Here is a 21,911-nt window from a genome sequence, read left to right as displayed (position 1 = left end):
AATCTGTTCAAAAATCACCCCCTATTTACATGCCTGTGTATTGACCAACTCAGGGGCAAAGCATGACTTTATCATATTTCAAAAAGAGATAATATCTTCACTTTGGGGGACCTAAATACCTGTGAAAAAACAAGTAACAAAATAACCGCTATCATAATCTAGCCTATTTGCTCCCCAAATCAGTGCCACACAATTAAAATAACAGTAAACCTCAGTTAAACTCTATATTTTACATTAGATATAAACCTTAAAATGTGTGTATAAGTGTGTGTGTGCATATGTGTGTGTAGTGAGATTATGAACAGAGATTGAACATAGAGACATTTTAACAAAGGACAAAATATTTGGTACGATATGAAAATTAAGCTTATGATAGGAATATCTTTGGAACTGCATGAGCAGCATACTGATTCTGTGAATTATATTTTATTCCTTCACCTATTCCCACATGTAATACCTTATTCTCTTTGAATTTTCTCCTAATGCAGTTTAAGCCTGGTTTTGAGAGTGTCCATTAGCTTAATTTCTTTTATTAATGTGAATTATTCTCCTAGCAAGTAAAGCTAGCTAATGTGTTTTTTTCCTTTATCATTTCATGCAAATGGTAAATAAGGAGAGAATATGATTTTTACTTTTGGTTTTCTCTCAAGTCTAAACAACAAAATCGGAGAATCTGTTTCTGAGATCTGGAATCCTGGCATTTATTAATCCTATAGAATCAACACAGTTGATCAGCTGTGAGCCAGACCATCAGGCTGACTTAATTCTATGTTCATTAAATTAATTCTACTTTACTAATGTGACTAAAAACTAAATTTTATATCAATATAAATACTCATTAAACTGCAAATACCAACTTGTGCAAGCCGTTGAGAAAGGCTCATTTTTATTTATAGATAGATTTGGATAAGAATAGCATTAAAAGTGTTCTAATAGGGAAATGTTAGAGTGATTAATGTGCAGTTGTTTGCATTTTTAATATTTCACTCATATATCAGATTAGTATTTGTGCATACTGTCAGACTTTATTCTGCCCTTGTCAAAACACTTATTACTGCTGACAGGTATAACATATCCACATTAATCCTTAATTCCTTGATTCAATTTTCTAATTGCTTTTCTGGCATGTGATGGTGGCCATTTAGTAATATATGATGTATTCATCATATGTATAATAATGTGCTTTAAAAATTAGATGTGTCATTTAAAGTACCTGAACAGGAAAAAATATTACTAAAGATTGGAAATTTCAAATTTCACTGTACTTAGAGTAAGTGTTAGATATTGTTATGTCACACATTCTGAAGGTTGTCCATAAATCATAGTCACAGAATGTTAAAGAGATCCTAAAATCATCCAGCCTACTTGTTCATTTTCCACTTGGGAAAATTGGACTCAGTAATAAGCCCAAGATCACACAACTAGATACTGGCAGAACTGGTTCTAGAACTCAAGTGTTCTGAGCCCTGCTCAGAAATGGGGCAGATCACACACATATAATTTTTATATATGATATCTTAAGTTGATTCCTCCTATTAATAGTCAAGCTGAGAGAATGAGAAACTTCTTGACTTCCTGAGCTATATTTTTTAACAGTATCATACAGAGGTGACGAGTCAAGATACTATAATTAAACAGACCTGGGTTCCAATCCTGAACCTGCCACTCTCTAGCTGTGTCACCCTGAGAATATTATCTGACTTCTCTGAATTTCAATTCATTCATCTGTATAAAGTAGGAAATAAGACAATAATCAAACATAGTGCTTAGCACAGCTCTTGGCTCCTAGTAAGTACTCAGTAAATGTTAGCTAATATTCTTTTTCAGTGTTTTATTTTATCCCTTTAATATTTCATAATTTGGATAGAAACTGAGTCACGCCCACCAGTTATCTCACTGTGTGAAGATTCCATGTATTCTTTCATTTATTAACTCACTTACCATGTGTAAAAATGCATTCCATTAGATGCTGTGTGTGTGCCGAGTCACTCGGTCATGTCCAATTCTTTGCGAGCCCGTGGACTGTAGCCCGCCAGGCTCCTCTGTCCATATGATTTCCCAGGCAAGAATACTGGAATGGGTGGCCACTTCCTACTCCAAGGAATCTTCCTGACCCAGGGGTCTAACCTACATCTCCTGCGTCGGCAGGTGGATTCTTTACAACTGTGCCATGGGGAAACCTCCCCCCACCCCCGCTCCACCACCACCACCCCATTGGATATTTTAGGTAAGGCAAAGAAAAGAGTCTAACTTGATACCTGCCTTGGAAGAGCAGGAATCTAATAGAGATATGCAACATGTACATCAATACCTATACTTTTACTAAAAGGTTGGGGAAAAAATGTTATGATTACTATAAGATTATAAATCTTATTTATCTTATAAATCTTCTAAGATTGGGATCAATCTTTTACTATAAGATTGGGAAACAACTATCCCCAAAAGGTAACACAGGCACTGTGCTTATGCTTTTCAAAGAGAGGAAGTGAGTACAAGGTCAATAGACATGAATAAGAAATTGGACCTGCCCTCAAGGAGCTTGTTCCAGTGGGAAGACAATACACTTGCCTAAGTGTCATTCGAAAAATGAAAAGGGCCATAACAAAGAACTAAGGAGGGAGAGACTACATACCTCAGACCAGAGGAAACTTCATGCATGAGTTGTCTCTGAGGGATGAATAATTTTAGGAAAGTTAGAGATCTATAGGAAGGATCTCCTGGACAGTAGGAATATTATGAATGAAGAAGGAACAGATTCTGGAAACCCCGGGTGTGAATATTAAAGAGTGGGCACTTACATTGACTAAAACACGGTGCTTGTGCAGAATAAAAGATGAAATTTGGTGAGTGGGTAGACACAAGAGCTTGGCAACTCTGAAGTGACATCTTGAATTCCATTTTACAAAGTGGTGGCTCTCAGCCCATTTTAACACATAGACTATTTTTTTTGGCAGCAAAGTTTTTGAGGGTGAATGTTTTAAATAAATCTTGTACTTTCCAGTTCACTGCGGTGCCCATCACTTTTAACTGTCTTACTCTACACGTTAAGACAGTCTTCTTACCTATTACAGGCAGTGTGCATAATGGTTAGGCGTACAAGGTCGGAAGATAGACTACATTTTTCCAAATCCTGGCTTGTTCACTGTTAGGTCTGCAACCTTAGTTATGTTATGTAAACTCTTTCAGCTTCAGTGTCACAATTTATCAAATGGGAATAGCCCCTACCTCTTGGGGTAGGATTAAACCCATGTAAACATTTGGCATAGCTTAAGGCATATTATAAGCACTTAATAAATGTGAGCTGTTCCTTGAAGTAATTTGAGTTGGCAAGCCCTGCATTGGCAGTATTGAAAGTTTTGGTTCTGTTTTCTATTTTATTTTTTTAATGAAGCATAGTTGATTTACAGTGCTTCAGGTGTATAGGAAAGTGATTCAGTTATGTATGTGTGCATGCTCAATCACGTCTGACTCTTTGCAACCCCATAGACTGTAGTCTGCCAGGTTCCTCTGTCCATGGGATTTTCCAGGCAAGAATACTGGAGTGGGTAGCCACTTCCTACTCCATCAGTTACGTATAATTCTCTCAAAACCTCAGCTTCTGGGGTTAGTTTCCGGTGATGGGCTTCAGTGTGATTTCTATAAGTCACCACTTCCCCCTTCACTCACTCTTTGCCCACTCAAGTCTTCTTAAACGCCCAGGGGTTCTTGTAGCAGCAGTTTTCCAGGACAGACCCCGGGTTCCCAAGGTGGTTTCTGTTTCAGAATATGTTACTGGAAGTTTTAAGGACTGTAATCTTGAAAATTCTTATGATTTCAGAAGCTTCCCTGGTAACTTACTGGTCTTTGATAGCTCAAAAACGGAAAGAGTTTTAGAATTGCTCCAAAAAAAAGCAAGAACTTGAAGATATGAGTACAATAGTTTCAGAAATAACTGCTGTGAACAAAACAAGTCTTTTGTAAAAGCTCCGCGTGCTTAATAAACAAGGACTGCTAATTACATAACTGTCAGTGATGTTTTCTGGCACGGTCTAATGCCTGGTTCTTCCGGTACAACAAATATGAAAATGCCTAGAAGTAAATCACAGTTGCTGGGTGCTGTGGGCAAACAAACTCATGCCTTATCTCTTTCAAAGGCAGCCATGGAAAATGTATGATAAATTGCACAGTTCAGTGAACATGTTAGTCATTGTGAAGTGATTTTGATTCATGGCTATGTATTTATTGCTAAACAACTGACAAACCTCAAGGTATCAGAAATATCATTCAGGGGGTTTTGCTATTTTCTGTTGCAAAACTCAAGTGCTATAACGTGTTTTTCTTTTTTGCTTAAAATACTTTATTGAAAGTATTATTTGCCACAGAGTCTTTGGAAATAATTTTTTTAATTATATGAATTCCTGCCAGACGTGTCAAGGAGCTGTGCTAGTCACTAATATTTTAAACATAATGAATAATTCATATTTTTGCTAATATCCTTTTATGAAAATTTTATAGCTAAAAATAAAGTTGTAAGCCAATTTGATTTTAAAATAGGATTATAATCTCCTTTCATATAGCCTATCAATATAATGAAATTTCTGAATGTTTTCTGTGCAATAGCAGTAAAATTAAGAGTGAGAGAATTATTTTAAGGAAGATTCCACAAAAGTGGCCTCTATGCAAATAATTTCTTTCCCATGGTCAAGATATTTTATTACACTGTCTTTTATCTGTAGCCGACTCTGAAGTGTTAAAGTATTAAATAATTAAGCCATTTCTATTTGAAATTTATCATTGTTTTTTTTTTTAACTAATTTTTCTCTCAGTTGGTGCTTTTGGCCTTGGCGTCTGATGTTTAAAACCTTTTCTTCTAGTGCTTAAAGCAGCAGCAATGTAGCCTGACAACACATAATATGCACGAGGCATATTGTAAGCACTTAATAAATGTTAGCTGTTTATCAGCTGATGTACTCTCAAATTGTTTCTTGTTTTGATAAATCTTGTAAACCAAGAAGCACTGTTTCTCAACTGGTTGTTGTTTTGTGTGTGTGTGTTATAATTGTGAAATCGTTCTTAGTTTTATAATCAAGTGTTTTAGCGTGGCTTTGGATATTTTGAGTAGTTGTGCTATTGAGTGCTTAGGGCTTCCCTGGTGGCTCAGATGGTAAAGAATCCACCTGCAATGTGGGAGACCCGAATTCGATCCCTGGATCAGGAAGATCCCCTGGAGGAGGGAATGACAACCCACTCCAGTATTCTTACTTGTGGAATTCCCTGGAGAGAGCCTGGCAGGCTACAGTCCATGAGGTTGCAAAGAGTTGGACACGACTTACTGACTAACACTTTCACTTTTTCACTTTCATTGAGTGCTTAAGAACAAAATAGCAAAGAAAACCTTGCCTGATGGAAGAAATGATGAATTATTTCTTAGGCGTATTAAAAGGGACTTGAATATTTCTAATTTATCACCGTCATTTAAACATGAATTCATTCTATCTTCTCTTAGTTTATTTTAACCAATTGACCTTTACATATACCTTGCATTTATTAAATTAGGATAAATTTCAGGAGCCTAGAAACATGGTTCAAAACATTCATAGTATTTTTCTGTTATTCTTGGAATATGACAAGCCTATTCTATAAATATTTGCATCATCGAAGAATATCTATGTACTTATGCTGATTTTGGCTTAACATTTTCAAAAATAAGTCTGTTAAATTAAATGTAAGCTTTAAAGGGGAAAACCATAGACCATGTAACTTGATATAGGTATTGCAACATGGCTTACAGCATTTTCTTGGAAGATTTTTATGCCCTTTTCTTCTATTACCATGGCCACTTTCACCTTTATATCGAAAATTCCCAAAATGTGTCTATATGAGGATAATTTTAAAACATGAGATTTATATCACTATAAAGGAGAAATCCTTTATAACCACATAAAACCGTTGTCACCAGAAATTTCAGTCTAAGTTTTACATGAAAAGGGACATATTTTATCTTTAATGCCTCGTTAAACTTTCTGGAACTGACAGTATTCTAAAATATTCTAGGTGGATGAATACATATGTCTGTATTTCTTCTGAGCAATTCAAATATCAGCTTAAAATAAAAGACTAAACGAGGTATTCGTTCTAAAAACTAAAGCAGTGGTATTTTTTCTTCTATTTAATTTTGCCTTCATGTATAGATGTTACTTTGATAAGTCAACCATGTCTTACCTGCACTTTTAAAGTGAAATAGCCAAGACTAAACAAATCATTTATTCTAAAAATTAAAGTAGTGGTATTTTTTCTTTTTTTCTTTTAATTAGTTGGAGGCTAATTACGGTACAATATTGTAGTGGTTTTTGCCATACATTGATCTTCTATTTAATTTTGCCTTTATAAGTAGATGTTTCTTTGATAAGTCAAGCATGTCCCACCTGCACTTTTTGAGGGAAATAGCCAAAATCAGCATTCCTCAGGTAAAATGACATTTCTGTTGTTTCAGAAGTACATCATATTTAAACTTAAATTCTGTGTGTGCTTTTGTTCACACCTGTGTGCATGGATTGTATGTGTTCACACATGTGCACTTACACATGTGTTTGTGTGTATGTATGTGGGTGCATGAATTTTCCTACATTCACAATATGATAAACTGCATTATGTTGCTAAGAACATTGACTCAGGAGGCAACCTACCTGAGTTTAAATCTCACCCCTGCTACTTTCTGGCTGTGTAAATTTGAGCAAGTTTTTTTAATTTCTTGCTTCAGTGTTCTCATCTTATCCAGTTGTAAGATTTAAATAAATTAATATATATAGAGCACTTCGAACACCTAATCCATAGTAAGTACTTAATAAAGTACTAGCATCACATGTAATCATTTTCCTGTGTTCATTTATTTCTAAAGTTATAGCATATTAAAATGCAGAGACATTACTTCGCCAACAAAGGTCCATCTAGTCAAAGCTATGGTTTTTCTAATAGTCATGTATGGACATGAGAGTTGGACTGTGAAGAAAGCTGAGCGCCAAAGAATTGATGCTTTTGAACTTTGGTGTTGGAGAAGACTCTTGAGAGTCCCTTGGACTGCAGGGAGATCCAACCAGTCCATCCTAAAGGAAATCAGTCCTGAATACTCATTGGAAGGACTGACGCTGAAGCTGAAACTCCAATACTTCGGCCACCTGATGCAAAGAACTGACTCATTTAAAAAGACCCTGATGCTGGGAAAGATTGAAGGCGGGAGGAGAAGGGGATGACAGAGGATGAGATGGTTGGATGGCATCACTGACTCAATGGACATGAGTTTGAGTAAATTCCAGGAGTTGGTGATGGACAGGGAGGCCTGGCATGCTGCAGTCCCTGGGGTTGCAAAGACTGAGTGACTGAACTGAACTGAAAGTTATATTATTTAATAGAAATGCATTGGTGGGGACCTCCCTGGTGGTCTAGTGGTTTACAATCCACCTGCAGGGAACATGAATTCCATCCCTGGTCCAGGAAGATTCCACTTACCATGGGCCAACACTGAGCCAGTGCCCTAGAGCCGGTGCTCTGCAATGAGAAGCCACCACAATGAGAAGCCCTCACTCTACAACTAGAGTAGCCCCCACTTGCCACAACTAGAGGAAGCCCATGAGCAGCAATGAAGACCCAGGGTAGCCCAAATTACAGTTAATTAATTAATTAAAAAATCTAAAAAAAAAAAAATATTGATGGGTGATTATTACATATGTATTTCACTGAAATGATATTAAAGATGTGTCTTGCTCTATGTCAATTATGTCTGAATAAAACTGGGAAAACATTTTTAAAGATATAATATTTTGGATTTGATTAGATAAACTATTTTATCATTGGTGAGAAGAAGCAATTGTGAAAAAGCAACAGAAGTTATACAACTTTGTGGCTCACAGATTACATATCAAATATCAAATATATTGAAATACATTTATTTATTCAGATGTAAGCCTGTTGACATCTACAGTGTGCCAGGATTTAGTGTTAAATGACACAAGGTCCTGTGTGATCCAGCAATCATGCTCCTTAATATTTACCCACAGGAGTTGAGAATTTATGTCCACACAAAAGCTTGTTCACGGATGTTTTTGGCAGCTTTATTCAGCATTGCCAAAGTTTGGAAGCAATCACGATGTCCTTCAGGAATTGAATAGATAAATAAAGTATAATGCATCAAGACAATGGAATATTATGGAGCACTAAACATTGAAAAGACACAAACATTAAATGTGTATTTTTAAGTGAAATAAGTCAATGTGAAAGCACTAAATACTGTATGATTTCAACTATATGATATGACATTTTGGAAGATGCAAACCTATGGAGACAATAAAAAGATCAGTAATTTCCTGGAGCTGCAGGCAGAGCATGAAGGATTTTAAGGGCAGTTAAACTACTCTTTGGGCTTCCCTGGTGACTCAGCAATAAATAATCTGCCTGCAATGCAGGAGTCACAGGAGACACAGGTTTGATCCTTGAGTTGGGAAGATCCCCTGGAGGAGGGCATGGCACCCCACTCAAGCAAGTATTCTTACCCGAAGCATTCCACGGGCAGAGAAGCCTAGTGGGCTACAGTCCATGGGATCACAGAGTCAGACAAGACTGAAGTGACTGAGCCCACAAAACTATTCTATATGATACTGTGGTGATGATTACATGTCATCATATGTCTGTCCAAGCCCATGGAATACACAACACCGAGAGTGAACTCTAACGTCAGCTGTGGACTCTGGTTGCTAGAGATGTGTCATTCTAGGTTCATCAGTTTTTACAAATGTGCTAGTCTAGTGGGGTTGTTAATAATCAGGGAAGCTGTGCATGGGGGCAGTGGATTTATGGAAAATATCTATAGCTTCCTCTTAATTTTCTGTAAACCTCACTTCACTAAAAAATAAACTCTGTTAGAGAAAAAAGATGAAAATAGAGCAAAGCAATGGGTCCTTTTCAAAAATTACAAAAACACATGCTAACATGTCCCAAGAAAAATGTTTTCTAAATGTAAATGACCACTACTACCAAAAAAGAAATAGTACTACAATAAAATACTCAATTAAACTATTAAAAATTGAAAGGTGGTGTCTCTTCAACTACTAGGAATGTACATTTTAGCTACCTGAAGCGTAAGAGAAAAGTAGAGTAACAGTATCATGTAAACAATGCAAATTTAGAATGGGTTTTCTTTTTCAGGGAGCACCCAAACCAATAGCCATTGAACCCTGTGCTGGGAACAGAGCTGCAGTTCTGACCGTGTTTCTCTGTCTACCACGAGGGCCATCAGGTGCCCCTCCCCCTGGGCAGTCAGGTAAGATGAAAGAGGCACCATCAGCAGTTAAGCTGAACATGTAGATGGAACAGAAGAAATAAACATTACTACCAGATAGCACAATAAAGATATTTGCAAGGTTCTAATTCAGAGTATGGTTAAATTTTATTAGAATACAACTTCTATCCAAATATCTAGCTATCTGCCTTGCTATAAATTCAGATTTGCCAGTTTTTCCCTTAGAAATGCATGTTGAATATATTTGTGTATTTGTATATAATATACACATGTATGTATGTATGTGCACACACACTTCAATTAGTCATTGTAATTACAATTAGTACTTTCGCTAGCAGGGCAAGCAAGTTCTTGACCATTTTGGGTAGCTACTTTTCTCCCAGTATGTGTGTCATATAGATTGCCAAATTATAAATACGATTAGAAGCTTGCTTCACAAATATGGAATCTAATTAAGGAACTCACTTGCATGTTTGGAATGTTTTGTGGCATCAGAGGATAAGAGCTTGATGCATCCATCCTGGAACATGTAAGATATGTTCTTGCTGTCAGCACCAGCCAGGTGCGGTTCATAGACCTCTCCTTTAGTTGAGCACAGCCATTCTTTTCCTCTGATATCCATTTTCCTGCATAAAAAGCATATTTTAAATTTGAAGTAACTCCATGTATCCTCTTAGAGATCTTCTCATTGTTTTGACCATTGTCTATATTGTAAACATGCCCAATGTTGAGTATAACTTGTTACTAGATCATAAAGTGTGTCTGTTTCTCTCTTTGTACATATCCTCTTCTTTCTGATCACAGTTACTAATTGTTCTTTCTCCCAATTGTTTTCTCTAAACAACTCTTAGTGAAATGGATGCTTTTTGAGGGTAAGGGTGATTTCAAATCTATATTTCTCTTCAATTTCCCTTAAGGGTAAAATAAAGTGCAAGAGATGTGGGCAGGTTCTCAGTAATGGAAATTGATGATGAACTCATCTCCCTGCTTATTTTTCTTTCCTTAACTCCCTAGTTAGTTCTGACCTTGCTCCTTACTTTCTCAGTTTGTACCCAACAAGATACAAAAATGAAAGCTACCTACTTTATAGCTTATACATTTTAAGATATTCATGTATTAGAATTTTTTTTGTATGGCAACAGAGGATCGCCATCACCTCCAAACTTGTCGGTTATGGTACCTGATGATATCTTGTAGGAATTTCTACCCACAGTTCATTTGTAGTTGTTTTATTCAATGAAATAAACCTTCTCATGTGTTGAGTTGAGTGCCTCCCCTTTCTCCTTTCAGAACCACCAAGGTAAATGGGATGCAGTAAATAGAATAGCTTGGCATTGGTCAGATAAGATGGATAATTATAGGTAGTGTGCCCAGCTAATGGAAGTATTGTTTCAAGGATGGGATGATGTCCAAAACAAACACTTCACTAATGAAAACAAGTCTATGCGATATACACCAGGGTTCTTCTAGATCCTTGACAAGATGACGTACTGACGGGCAAAGTGAAGGCAACTGCCAATACTCTGTCCCTTTAACCTTTGAAATCTTTTTGACTGATTTGAAAAAGTCAAACAGCAGTGGGGACCATTACCTCAGCTGTGTTATATTACAGATGCATTACAGTTACTAATGGTAATGCTGTATTAGATGCGTGTAGTGTTGTACTCTTTACAAAGTATTTTCCTGCTTTTCACAGTTGATCCTTATGACAAGCGTGAGCCATAGGTATCATAAAACTCACTTTATAAATGAAAAGAATTTATGTATATAAGTCTCTGTATTCCTATACTTAAAGGAATAATTGGAAGTATTAGAGTACAGAGCAAAACAGCAACAAAAATACTTACTACTAAATTTCCAGGTAATTTTCTCCTGTTATCTATAGCAGAGAGCTTACTTTTCTGTAATCTACAGCCCATGTCCTCACAAAGCCAAACATTTGGAGGAGTACTGAAAACGTCTACAGGGTTAATAAAAGTAGACAAAACCTTGAGTTAATTTACCACACTGTTTACAGTGACTGTACATTGAACTATGTTGAGTATCTGTGTGCACAATTGAGGATGAGTTTGTTCTTCCTTTAAAAAAAAAACTAATAATTTTTTTAGCTAACTCTACAGGAGTAGGAAAACTCATTGATTCTACTCCTTCAAAATAAAATGTTATCTTCTGTCTGCAGTCTATTTTGAAATGCATAAAAGACATAATATTACTGATGGATGGATAGTAGGATGAGCAGATGGACAGATATAAAGCAAGTAAAGAAATGTTAACTGTAGAATCTAGGTGATGTGACTCCTGGAGTCCACTGTAAAATTCTTTCCACTGTTCTGTGTGTTTGAAATTTTTTATAAGATGTGGGAAACAATATGTTTTTTAAGAAAAACCCTTGACTTTCCAGAGGTAAAAAAGACAGTGCCAATAGAAATTTTGTAATGTTCACATGTGTGTTTTCTCTAACCAAGGCAAATGTTGACACCAGTATGCAAACTAAATGACTTATGTTTTCCCTTTTCATCAAGATAATTTGGTGTGTACCTTGTCAATGAAAACTTATCATAGTATCATCCAGTATTTGAGAGGAAATGCACTCCATTGATAGTTTGGGCACCATATTGGCTCTTCAGAGGGAAATGTTGACATTGGTTATCTCATTGCTAATGTTTGGTTCATCTCATATCTTGACAGGAAGATAAAGATGTGTGCCTCTGCTTATCACAGTGTATAGAAAGCAGTTCATAAATATTTTTGATGATAATGATAGGAGACCTGGGAAACGTGACCTTGAGCAACCGCTTCTATCTATGAGACTCAGTGAGCAATAATAAAATGAGCAGTTGGACTAGAATCCATTCATTGGTTCTCTAATTGTACCACCAGGAGTCTTATGTTCTGAAGAGCCTTCTCCAACATTGGTGCAGGGTTAGAGGTCAGAGGGAGTTATGAAGAAAGCGGAGGAGGAGCCTCATGGACAAACCCCATTCCCACTGTGTAAAAGACAGGGTGCCCAGAGTCTTCTCTTGGCTCTTAGGCTGTTTATGTCTCCTAATGTGAACATATCTATTCAGTGATGAATAAACATTAATTATTAGATTAAAAATCCTCTTGCAGTGCTTTGTACAATTTTTAATTTTTTAATCAGGCCCTTTTCTGAAACATAGCTTCCTAAATGTCAAATGATGCTTTTCATAATGCACTCTTCATTACCATGAATAAAAGCATTTAAGAGAAGGATGAGTTTGAGGATATGGAGAAGGCGGAAGCATCCTGTGAGCATGGTGGCTTTCTCTCAGAGCCTGCATGTCAGCACTAACAAATAAATGATTCAGAAAAAAAGCAAGGGTTGGTTCTGGCCATCTCTTTTAAGTAGCAACTAGTGTTTTGTTTTTTTGTTTTTTTTAATTCAAAACATGTCCTTGTCTTTGGACTTTATTCTCTTCCTACCAGCAAATATTCCAGTAATATTTAGCAAGTAATAATTAGACATGGCCCTTTTAACATCTGTCTAAAATGCATGGAGTCCCTTCTATGACTCTCTTCTTAACAGAGGTCAGAAGAGAAACTGCAGATTCATCCTTTATATTACTCCATTCAGTAGTCTTTTTTTTTTCCCATATAATGAATTTAGATGTTTATGAGCAGTTCTCCCTCTAGGTAGCTTAGAAGAAGAAAAACAAAAATTACTAAATAGGCTCTTTGGCACTCCTGGTGCTGGGCTAATTAGGTTCCCTGCTCCCTGGCTCTGTAAACCTGCTGCTTCATCCTTGTATCTCCTATGAACAACCACTGCCAACCACGCCAGACTCGCTTGGGCTAAAGTAGGATTTCTGCTGTGGACATATGTACATAGCCACTTTCTCTTGACCTCAGAGTGGCTAAAAGGCTGACATCCCCATGGAGGCAGGGCGTATCAAGTAACCCTGCTGCCTAGCACTAAACAACCAAGCATATCACCCGTCACCTTGGAGAGCAAGGTCCCCAAGCATTTTAGAGTCACATTAAGATGAAATGTGGGCAAAGTAAATAGAGCTCTTCAAAAGCATAAATTGAAAATGATCATGATTGCTGTCACTTTGTGATGGGGATGATGGATTTCATAGTTTGTGGATTCTTACTAATATGAAGCAGATTAACTTTTATCACTGGATTAAAAATCTGGTGGCCCAAATGTCCACTGTCTGAAAGGAGTTAGGTGCTTAACTTAAATGTAGAATTTTGCCCTGATCTGGCTTCGTGTTTGGCAAAACGAACCAAATGAAAGCTACTAGAAGTTCTAAGGTTTTGAAATTCTTTTTTCTTTGGGCTTTGAAGTTTTGGCAGGCTGACCAGATTATTTTGAAAAATCTAGAAATATTGTATGATGTTTAAAATGACAGTCTGCCCACAGTATCATGGGTAATAATAACAAGAAGAGACCTTTGGTTTGACCAAATGAAAAGAAAGGATAACAAAACGCAGAACAAGAGGGAAGAGAGCACTGAAGCAGGCTCTTTATATACACTAATTCATTTAATCCTCTTAATGAACCTAAAAAGTAGCTATTATTATCCCACTTTTACAAATTTAAAAAAAAAAAAGTCCTTAAACTCAAGAGAGATTCAGTGATTCATCCAAGGGCCAATACTGCCAGTGAGGGAGTAAACCTGAAGTCAAATTCAGGCCACCTAGATCTTCAGCAGGCAAGACTCTCCCTTATCCCTGTGCTTCTCTGGATAAAGATACAGTGGAATTCTCAATTGCTCCTCTTCTGGAAAAAGCTTTATATCCAGATGAAGGAGGAAGGACCTGGAGGGTTCTACTAAGCATTAGGTTTAAGGCCAAGAAAGGTAGATTTCTCCTTCCTGGTGTTTTAACTATAGGAATTTGATAAAATGCAAATATGTACATGCTACAACATAATCTGCTAATGAAAATATGACTCCATTCTGTAGTAACAACATGGGACCTGCAGTATTAGGACCACAACTTTGGTTCATATGTGTGAGTTAATGGACTTGGAGCCACAAATCCCACCCAAGGTCCAGATCCAGCTCTGCCACCAGCTAACTGGGTGGCCACGTCTTTTCATCTCTGGGTCGTATTTTTATGTGTATGAAATGACTGGATTGGACTTGTTTCCTAGGATGGGTTTCACTCCACTCTTGTTGTACAGTTCTACTATCCATTATGCTAAGTCATGCCAGTTTGGGGTAGGAAGAGCAATAAATTGTTTCTGAGGAGTAGCTTAACTTGCCTTTTCAGATGCTCAAGACCAGTTAAGAAACTGTATTCCATATATTGCATGTTAGGGAATAAAAGTAACTCGTACCAACTGTTGAACTAAAAATATGACATATACATTGTGAAGTGAAAGTGTTAGTCACTTCAGTCATCTTTGGCTCTTTGCAACCCCATGGACGTAGCCCGCCAGGCTCCTCTGTCCGTGGGATTCTCCAGGCAAGATTACTAGTGAAGGTCGCTCAGTCGTGTCCAACTCTTTGTGACCCTATGGACTATATAGTCCATGGAATTCTCCAGGCCAGAATACTGGTGTGGGTAGCCTTTCATTTCTCCAGGGGATCTTTTCAACCCAGAGATCGAACCCAGGTCTCCTGCATTGCAGGTGGATTCTTTACCAGCTGAGCCACTAGAGAGGTCAACTAGCCAGTGGGAATTTGCTGTGTGATGCATGGAGCTCAAATCTGGTGCTCTGTGACAACCTAGAGGAGTGGGATAAGGTGGGAGGGAGGTTCAAGAGGGAGGAGACATACGTTTACCTACGACTGACCTATGTGGATATAAGGCAGAAACCAACACAATATTGTAAAGTAGCCTCCAATTAAAAAGTTTTAAAAGTTCTTAAATAATTTTACTTAAAAAAGGCTAGTTCCCAGTCTTCCCAGCATGTTTGGATAATGTGGATCATTCATGTTGCCCTACTTCAGTGAGTAAAGGACTCTCATAGCACCAGTCAGACAGTGAGGGTCTCTGAGGTGGACTGGAAACAGACTCCAGGTCTGCTGACTCTCAATGCAGCACTCAGGCCTCTGAAGCCTTTTTTTTTTTTTTAAACTAATTTGCATTATCCAGAAACTTCTAGTTTCCTGTCCCTTAGGACTCTCTGTTTTCCTTCCATAACTCTGCCACAGTATCTTCAAATTACAGAAACACACCTGTTGATCTGATCTTAGCACTCTTTTTGTTCGAGGTAGCTGGAAGAAGAAATAAAACCGCTGAATTGTATCACAACTTATTAGAACAATCTGTCACATAGGTTACCTTTTAACCTTAAATTCAGACATTGTTTACATCCAGCATATGCAATGTGCGTGTGTGATCAGTCATGTCTGACTCTTTGTCACCCCACCAGGCTTGTAGCCCTCCGGGGTCCTCTGTCCATTGAATCTTCCAGGCAAGAATACTGGAGTGAGTTGCCATTTCCTACTCAGGGGGTCTTCCTAACCCAGGGATCAAACCCACATCTCTGGCATGTCCTGCATTGGCAGGAGGATTCTTGACCACTAGTGTCACATCCAGCATATGTGTCTTCATAAAGAAGAGAGAAACAGTGGGCACTCGTGGCAAAATAAACTACAAAATGAGGAAAGAGAGCCCAGGGTACAACATAGATAAGAACAAATGTCTCGGATATTGTGAATAATATGACTTTGTGTCAAAAAAACTCTGATATTCAAAGTAAGCAAAATCTACAGGAGAAACTGATTTTATCTTCTTTCCAAAATATAGTTATTATGCATCTTCATTTGTTACATTTATTTATTCAAAAATATGTAAAAATACCTGCTACAGGTCAAGCAGTGTATTATATGGTAGTGAACAAAATAGAGTCCCTGCCCCCATAGATGTTAGTTCCAGTGTGGAGATGCACAGAAACAAATAACCATGCGAATAAACCCACAATTGTGAAACAGGTTAAGTTTTGTGAATAAAGAGTAGACAATGTTATGAGAAAGAGGTGAAATAAAACTTAGGTACAATTGCTAGGCTTGAATATCTTTCAGCAGTAGTAGCAAAACGGTACATATAGTCAATAAAATACCCTTTCCTCAGTTCTCACTTGTCACTGTGTCTCTGTGGTGTTTGACTGTTGACTATCCCCCATCTCGCCTCTCCAACTTCTGGAAACTGTCTCTGGTGTTCTTTGCCTCGATCTATCACAGGTGCCTACTGAGAATTTAGTTAGAGATAATGGATGTAGAGCCCCTCCCATGTGTTCATTGCCTACTTCATCTGCCCTCTAAGTACAGGTGGACATTCCCTAAGGATTGGTCCTGAGCCAATTTCTCATCCTTCTCCACCCTCTCCCTTTAGGATGATGCTCTCTTTGCACATTGCAGGAACTTTTCAGATGCTTACTCTCAACTCCATGGATCTTCAACCATCACTGGATTTTCTCCAGTTTTGGTCTAAAGTCACTCTTCCTTCCCCCTCTCCCCAGTTACTGCTCCCTACCCCCCCGAAGAGCTCTTCTCCTCTGAATTTACTGTTTTTTTTTTTAAATTAAATTTATTTATTTGGTTGTGCCAGGGATATACAGAATCTTTTGTTGTGCTCTGTGAAATCTAGTTCCCTGACCTAGGATCAAACCTGGGTCCCCTGCATTGGGAGCATGGAGTCTTAGCCAACAGACCAGCAGGGGAGTCCCCTGAGTTTACTGTTTTTGTAAAGTCTGTTTCCGAGTGGCTGGAAGTTTGAAACTTTGGAGTTAGCCTTCTCCCTTCTCTTTCTCCCCTTCAACATCCCTATAGCCACAAAGCTCTGTAGGTTTTACCCTGAGGCAGATAGAGCAGACTTCCTTCTGCCGTTTTTACTCCCTCCAGTTTTGTTTTGCTCAGGCCCTGTTTGCCTCCCATCTGGACATCTGCCAAAGGAAGGCACAGTTCTATCACTCCCTTTCTCATAGACCTTTGCTAACTTTTCATTGCCTGTTGAAGTGAGTCCAGACATTCACTCTGGGATGTAAGGTCCTCCTTGACCTCTGTCCAGCCGTCTTTCAGGGTTAGCAGGCATGGAATCCTTGCCAGTGCCCACCAGCACAGCACCTCTGGCTAGTTTTGGACCCGTGTACAATGATTTTAACCACCTGAGCCCTGTTTCCTCATCTAGGAGACAAGAACGATGACTGGGTAGAATGTCTTTATGATTGGAATTCCACCTGTGTATTTCTTCCTGTGATTCCATGAGTGTGTATATGTCATCTGTCATGCTCACTGTTGTCCCTTGTTTCTGAAATGCCCTGCCTCTCAGCTGCCCCTGTTCAAAGCCCAGTTCAAATGCCACTTCTTCCATGGAGCCTTTTCAGTTCCCTCCATACAAACGTGACCCTGTGCTCATGAAATCCTATACAATTTGCTGGGTCATTTCTTTACTGCTTTGTGACTTGTATCAAAGTCACTGTGTACTTTTTTAAACTTTCCTCCCAGGTAGTAAGCTCTCTGAGGGCAGTGGTTATATCTCAGTTTATCTTTGAAGCCCTTGTAGCTAACAAATTCTTTGTACTTAGGAGTTGCTTAATAAGTATTCAGTGAATGAATAAAATTAGTTATCCTTAAATGGTAGAACTTCTTCACCAAAACATATATAGAAAATAAGTAGATATATACTATACAATTGTAAACTTTACTAGGTAAAATTTCACTTCAGGCCTATAATCATTTTTTAATTTTTATTTATTTTTAATTAGAGTATAATTGCAAGCCCATAATCTTTGATAGAATGGACCTTATGTTTTTATGATTCATGTAGGAGTCAAGCTGTATTCTTAGGGACTAAAATCAAGCCCAACACTGTACCTTTGATTAAAAAGTATCTATAAAACTTACTTGCTTAGATTTAAGGTTCAAGAAAAATCAGAATATTAGTGAAAGATGACACAAGATAATAAAACAAATTATATTTTCAATGTAACATGTACTAAACCTATCATAAAGTTGTTTTATTTTTGTAATTCTAGACTGTGATTTCTTTCTTGGATAATAATTTTTTGCAAAACCATTTTATTTAAGTTTGAAAGAGCACAACTCAGTTCCACCATTTATGACCAAAAAAATATACTGAACCTTGTGAAATAAATGTCCACATATTACTTATACACAGGACGAATAACCTCACAGAATATATCTAGCAAATAAAAAGTATCAGTGTCTGGTGTAGTTTTTACCATTAACCCACACCATTAGCACAATCTACTCTGTGTTCTTTATGTTTGTTGAATTGGCATCGCCCTATAGTATATATATATTATCACTTTTATTTCACAGATGAGGAAAATTAATTCATGCACAAAAATGCTTGTGCATGTGCACGCATGCTTTGTCGCTCAGCCGTGTCTGACTCTTTGAGACCCTTTGGACTGTAGTCTGCCAGGTTCCTTAGTCCATGGGATTCTCCAGGCAAGAATACTGGAGTGGGTTGCCGTGCCCTCCTCCAGGGGATCTTCCTGACCCAGGAATTGAATCTGTGTCTCTTGTGCCTCCTGCATTGCAGGAGAATTCTTTACCTGCTGAGCCATCAGGAAAACCCTGTTACTTACCTACATGGTAATTAAGTGATGGAGCCAGAATTTAAAACCAGAAAATTTCACACCATTGTACTCTTTCCAAATCTTTTTTCTTTTTTTTGCGGGATTGGTGCGGGGGGATGGGGGGATTTGGGGGTTAGCCGTGTGCTTTTTTAGGATAGTACAAGCTGGCAAGCTTTTTCTTTTACTGACCAGGATCACTGTGAAATGACATCGCCTTCATTCTCCCATTTGAGATGTTAGAGTTTATTTTTGTACTATTGTCAGTTGAGATAAATTGATAACGTATGAAAGAGAGAAGAAAATAAAGACAACAAACTTGAAGAATAGTGAACATGGCTAATTAAACATACTGCAGAAGTGAGTAAAACAATTAACTGATTGAAATACTTTCAAGATAGAGTAATTAGAAACAAACTCACATAAAAAGTCAGAATTTATGGACATGAAAAATGAGACCATCAGCTCTGAAAGCATGGTCAACACATTTTCCTTTTTTTTTTTTTTCTCCCCACCCTTTCAGGTATTTCCAGAAATGACTGGTAAATAATTACTGTGGTCAAAGAGAAAAATAGGAAAAAATATCAACTCAGCAAATCAACTTACAAAGTCAAAGGGGAAAATCAAGATTTGTTTGGAATAAGCAAGCTGCCTTTGAAGCAAAAAAAACAACAAAATAAGAATTTTGTGGGCATGAATAAATTGCAAAAGCTAAACCAGTACCCCTGACCCCATCGGTATTTCTTTTGATAGCTAACACCATGATGTATATAAAAAACTGCCAATAATAAGACATTTTACTTTTAGCTGATTGTTAATTAAATAGTCCTGCATTACATAGGTTTAGGGGAATTTAGCAGAAGGCTGCTTCCTGCATTTAACAAGGGTAGATGGGTGGCCTGAGTATCGGAGAATTTTAGAATTTTTGGAACTTTGGAAATGGCCTTAGAAATCACTTAGTTTTATCCCACATTTTGCAGAGGAAACTTGGAGAGCCAGATTTGGGGCAAGACTTGTTTCAGGTTAACATTGAACAGGAACTACAACCAGAGTCTCTATCCGTCATGCAGGAAGGGACTTTGCCTCTTCCTCGTGTTCGTTAAGCCAAGTTGAAAAATATAACCTGAAAAAAAAAATAATAACAATCCACTTACCAGAAGGCAGACAGAAAGGGACTCCCTAGATCCAAAAAGGAGAATTAAGTAACTTGAGGAAATATGTCTCCTTACCAGCAAACTGACAACGTGCTAAGAAAATGTGGCTCAAGGGTCCTGGGAATTCTGTCTTCTCATGTAAATGTTTTTCTTAGGACCACTTCAGAGGACCAGTGGTCCCGTAATAAATCCAGTGGGAGTACGCTCACATTTTCATCAAAATTCTATGTCATATTGTTAGCTGATTTAGTCCCAGATCCTACCTTTTACTGTCGACCAAAGGTATTTGTGAGTTTGCTATGCCTTAGTTTTTAATGAACGGTGGAAGAACAGGCAGCAGCAGTAGTAATGTGATTCTAAAAAAGGTAACTGCTGATTATAATTAATTAATGCCTTAAAGCACCAGAGCATCTTTCTCTTAAGTGCTCTCGGGGAAAGAGTAGCCTTCTGAAAAGTAAATGATTTACTGCCTTTCATTCACTTTAGTTTTTTAAATTATTTTTTATTGGAATAGAGTTACTTTACAAGATTATGTTAGTTTCTACTGTACATCAGAGGGAATATCCCCTCTATTTTGGATTTCCTTCCCATTTAGGTCACCGCAAAACACTTGAGTTCCCTGAACTATAAAGTAGGTTCTCATTAGTGTTATCTGTTTTATATGTAGCAGTGTGTATATCTCCCAGTTCATCCCACGCCCACCTTATTTGCAAATGAGCAGAACCCATCTGAATTGGGCCAACATCCCTGACTGATGGGCAGCAAGTTCAGCTAAAGCACCGACAAAGCTTAAGAGAGAGCTCATCCTTTTCCTTAAGACCTGAGAGGCTAAACTGGTCCACCAGGCTCCCAGGAGGTGGTTTGAGGTCTACATGGTCCCTGGGATCATCATTTAGAAGCCTTGGAGGAATAAATGGATTTTTGCCCCATGAACCTTCTGTCTGACATAATTTGAACTGAACCTTGAAGGCCCTAAAAGTCTGGATACAATGACCACACATTCAGTTCCATTTATTCAAAGAGCCAGGGAAGGATCATCAAATCAATAACATGACTCTGCCATCTGCCTTCCCTTGCTCACCATCATAATGAAAAATGACTCCTTAAGTGTTCTGTGAGGCAATTAGCTCTGAATGCAGAGCTGTAATGGGGAGAGGCCGAGTCACATTTGTATTCAAAACTTTACCAGTAAAATAGAAAGGAAACTGTTGTCCATATTAATAGACACATAAAGTGTATAAATGGGGTAATTAGGTATTACTCCATTGATGCACATGATTATACAACTGCAGAAACCAGAGATAGGAAGGGCGCTGAAATGACATCTGGCTCATCCAACTACTTGCAGCCACAGCTGGTGACCCTGCCCAGAACCATCTTGGACAGACAGATTTTTTTCTAAAGACTTTCCCAAAAGGCATACCCATAACTTCCGGAACAAATTCATTCTGTTATTTAACAGTCTTCACACTGCAATTTGATCCCATTTTCTTTTGTTCTTTTTCTTCTTGTTCTCATTTTCCCAGAAATAGAGAACAGCTGATTGTTTTCCTTATAATCATCTATCACGTGGGTGGTAGAAAGCAGTTTGGAGATCACCTCGCAGCCTTCAGTTCAGGTTCAATATAGGACACCCTGCCTTAGGACTTCCAGCTTAGTCACCTCATCACTCTTAGAATGCTCTTCAACCTTCCCAAATATCACTGGCTTAAGAACCACCCCAATGGCTCAGCAGGTAAAGAATCCATCTGCAATGCAGGAGACACAGGAGACATGGGTTTGGTGGCTGGTTCAGGAAGATCCCCTGGAGGAGGAAATGGCAACCCACTCAAGTATTCTTGCCTGAAAAATCTCATGGACAGAGGAGCCTGGTGGGCTGCAGTCCATGGGATCACAAAGAGTCAGACATGACTGAGTACACACACAGAGGTAATTCTTTCCCTTTGACAGATGAGGATACTGAGGT

General features: G+C 38.0%; 1 protein-coding gene across 3 annotated transcripts in view; it reads left to right on the top strand.

Moving 5' to 3' along the window:
- The window catches only part of ATRNL1 (attractin like 1), a 740,683-nt gene that overhangs the window by 604,789 nt on the left and 113,983 nt on the right, over positions 1–21,911 (top strand). For all 3 annotated transcript variants that reach the window (XM_043475348.1, XM_043475346.1, XM_043475347.1), the window contains one exon: positions 9,178–9,292. In XM_043475348.1, coding sequence (XP_043331283.1) covers positions 9,178–9,292 — 115 coding nt within the window. The remainder of the gene's footprint in view (positions 1–9,177; positions 9,293–21,911) is intronic.

Source organism: Cervus canadensis, chromosome 8 (assembly GCF_019320065.1).
Source record: "Cervus canadensis isolate Bull #8, Minnesota chromosome 8, ASM1932006v1, whole genome shotgun sequence".
NCBI lineage: Eukaryota > Metazoa > Chordata > Mammalia > Artiodactyla > Cervidae > Cervus > Cervus canadensis.
Note: the sequence above shows the minus strand (reverse complement) of the source record. Positions and strands in the feature narration are given on the sequence as shown.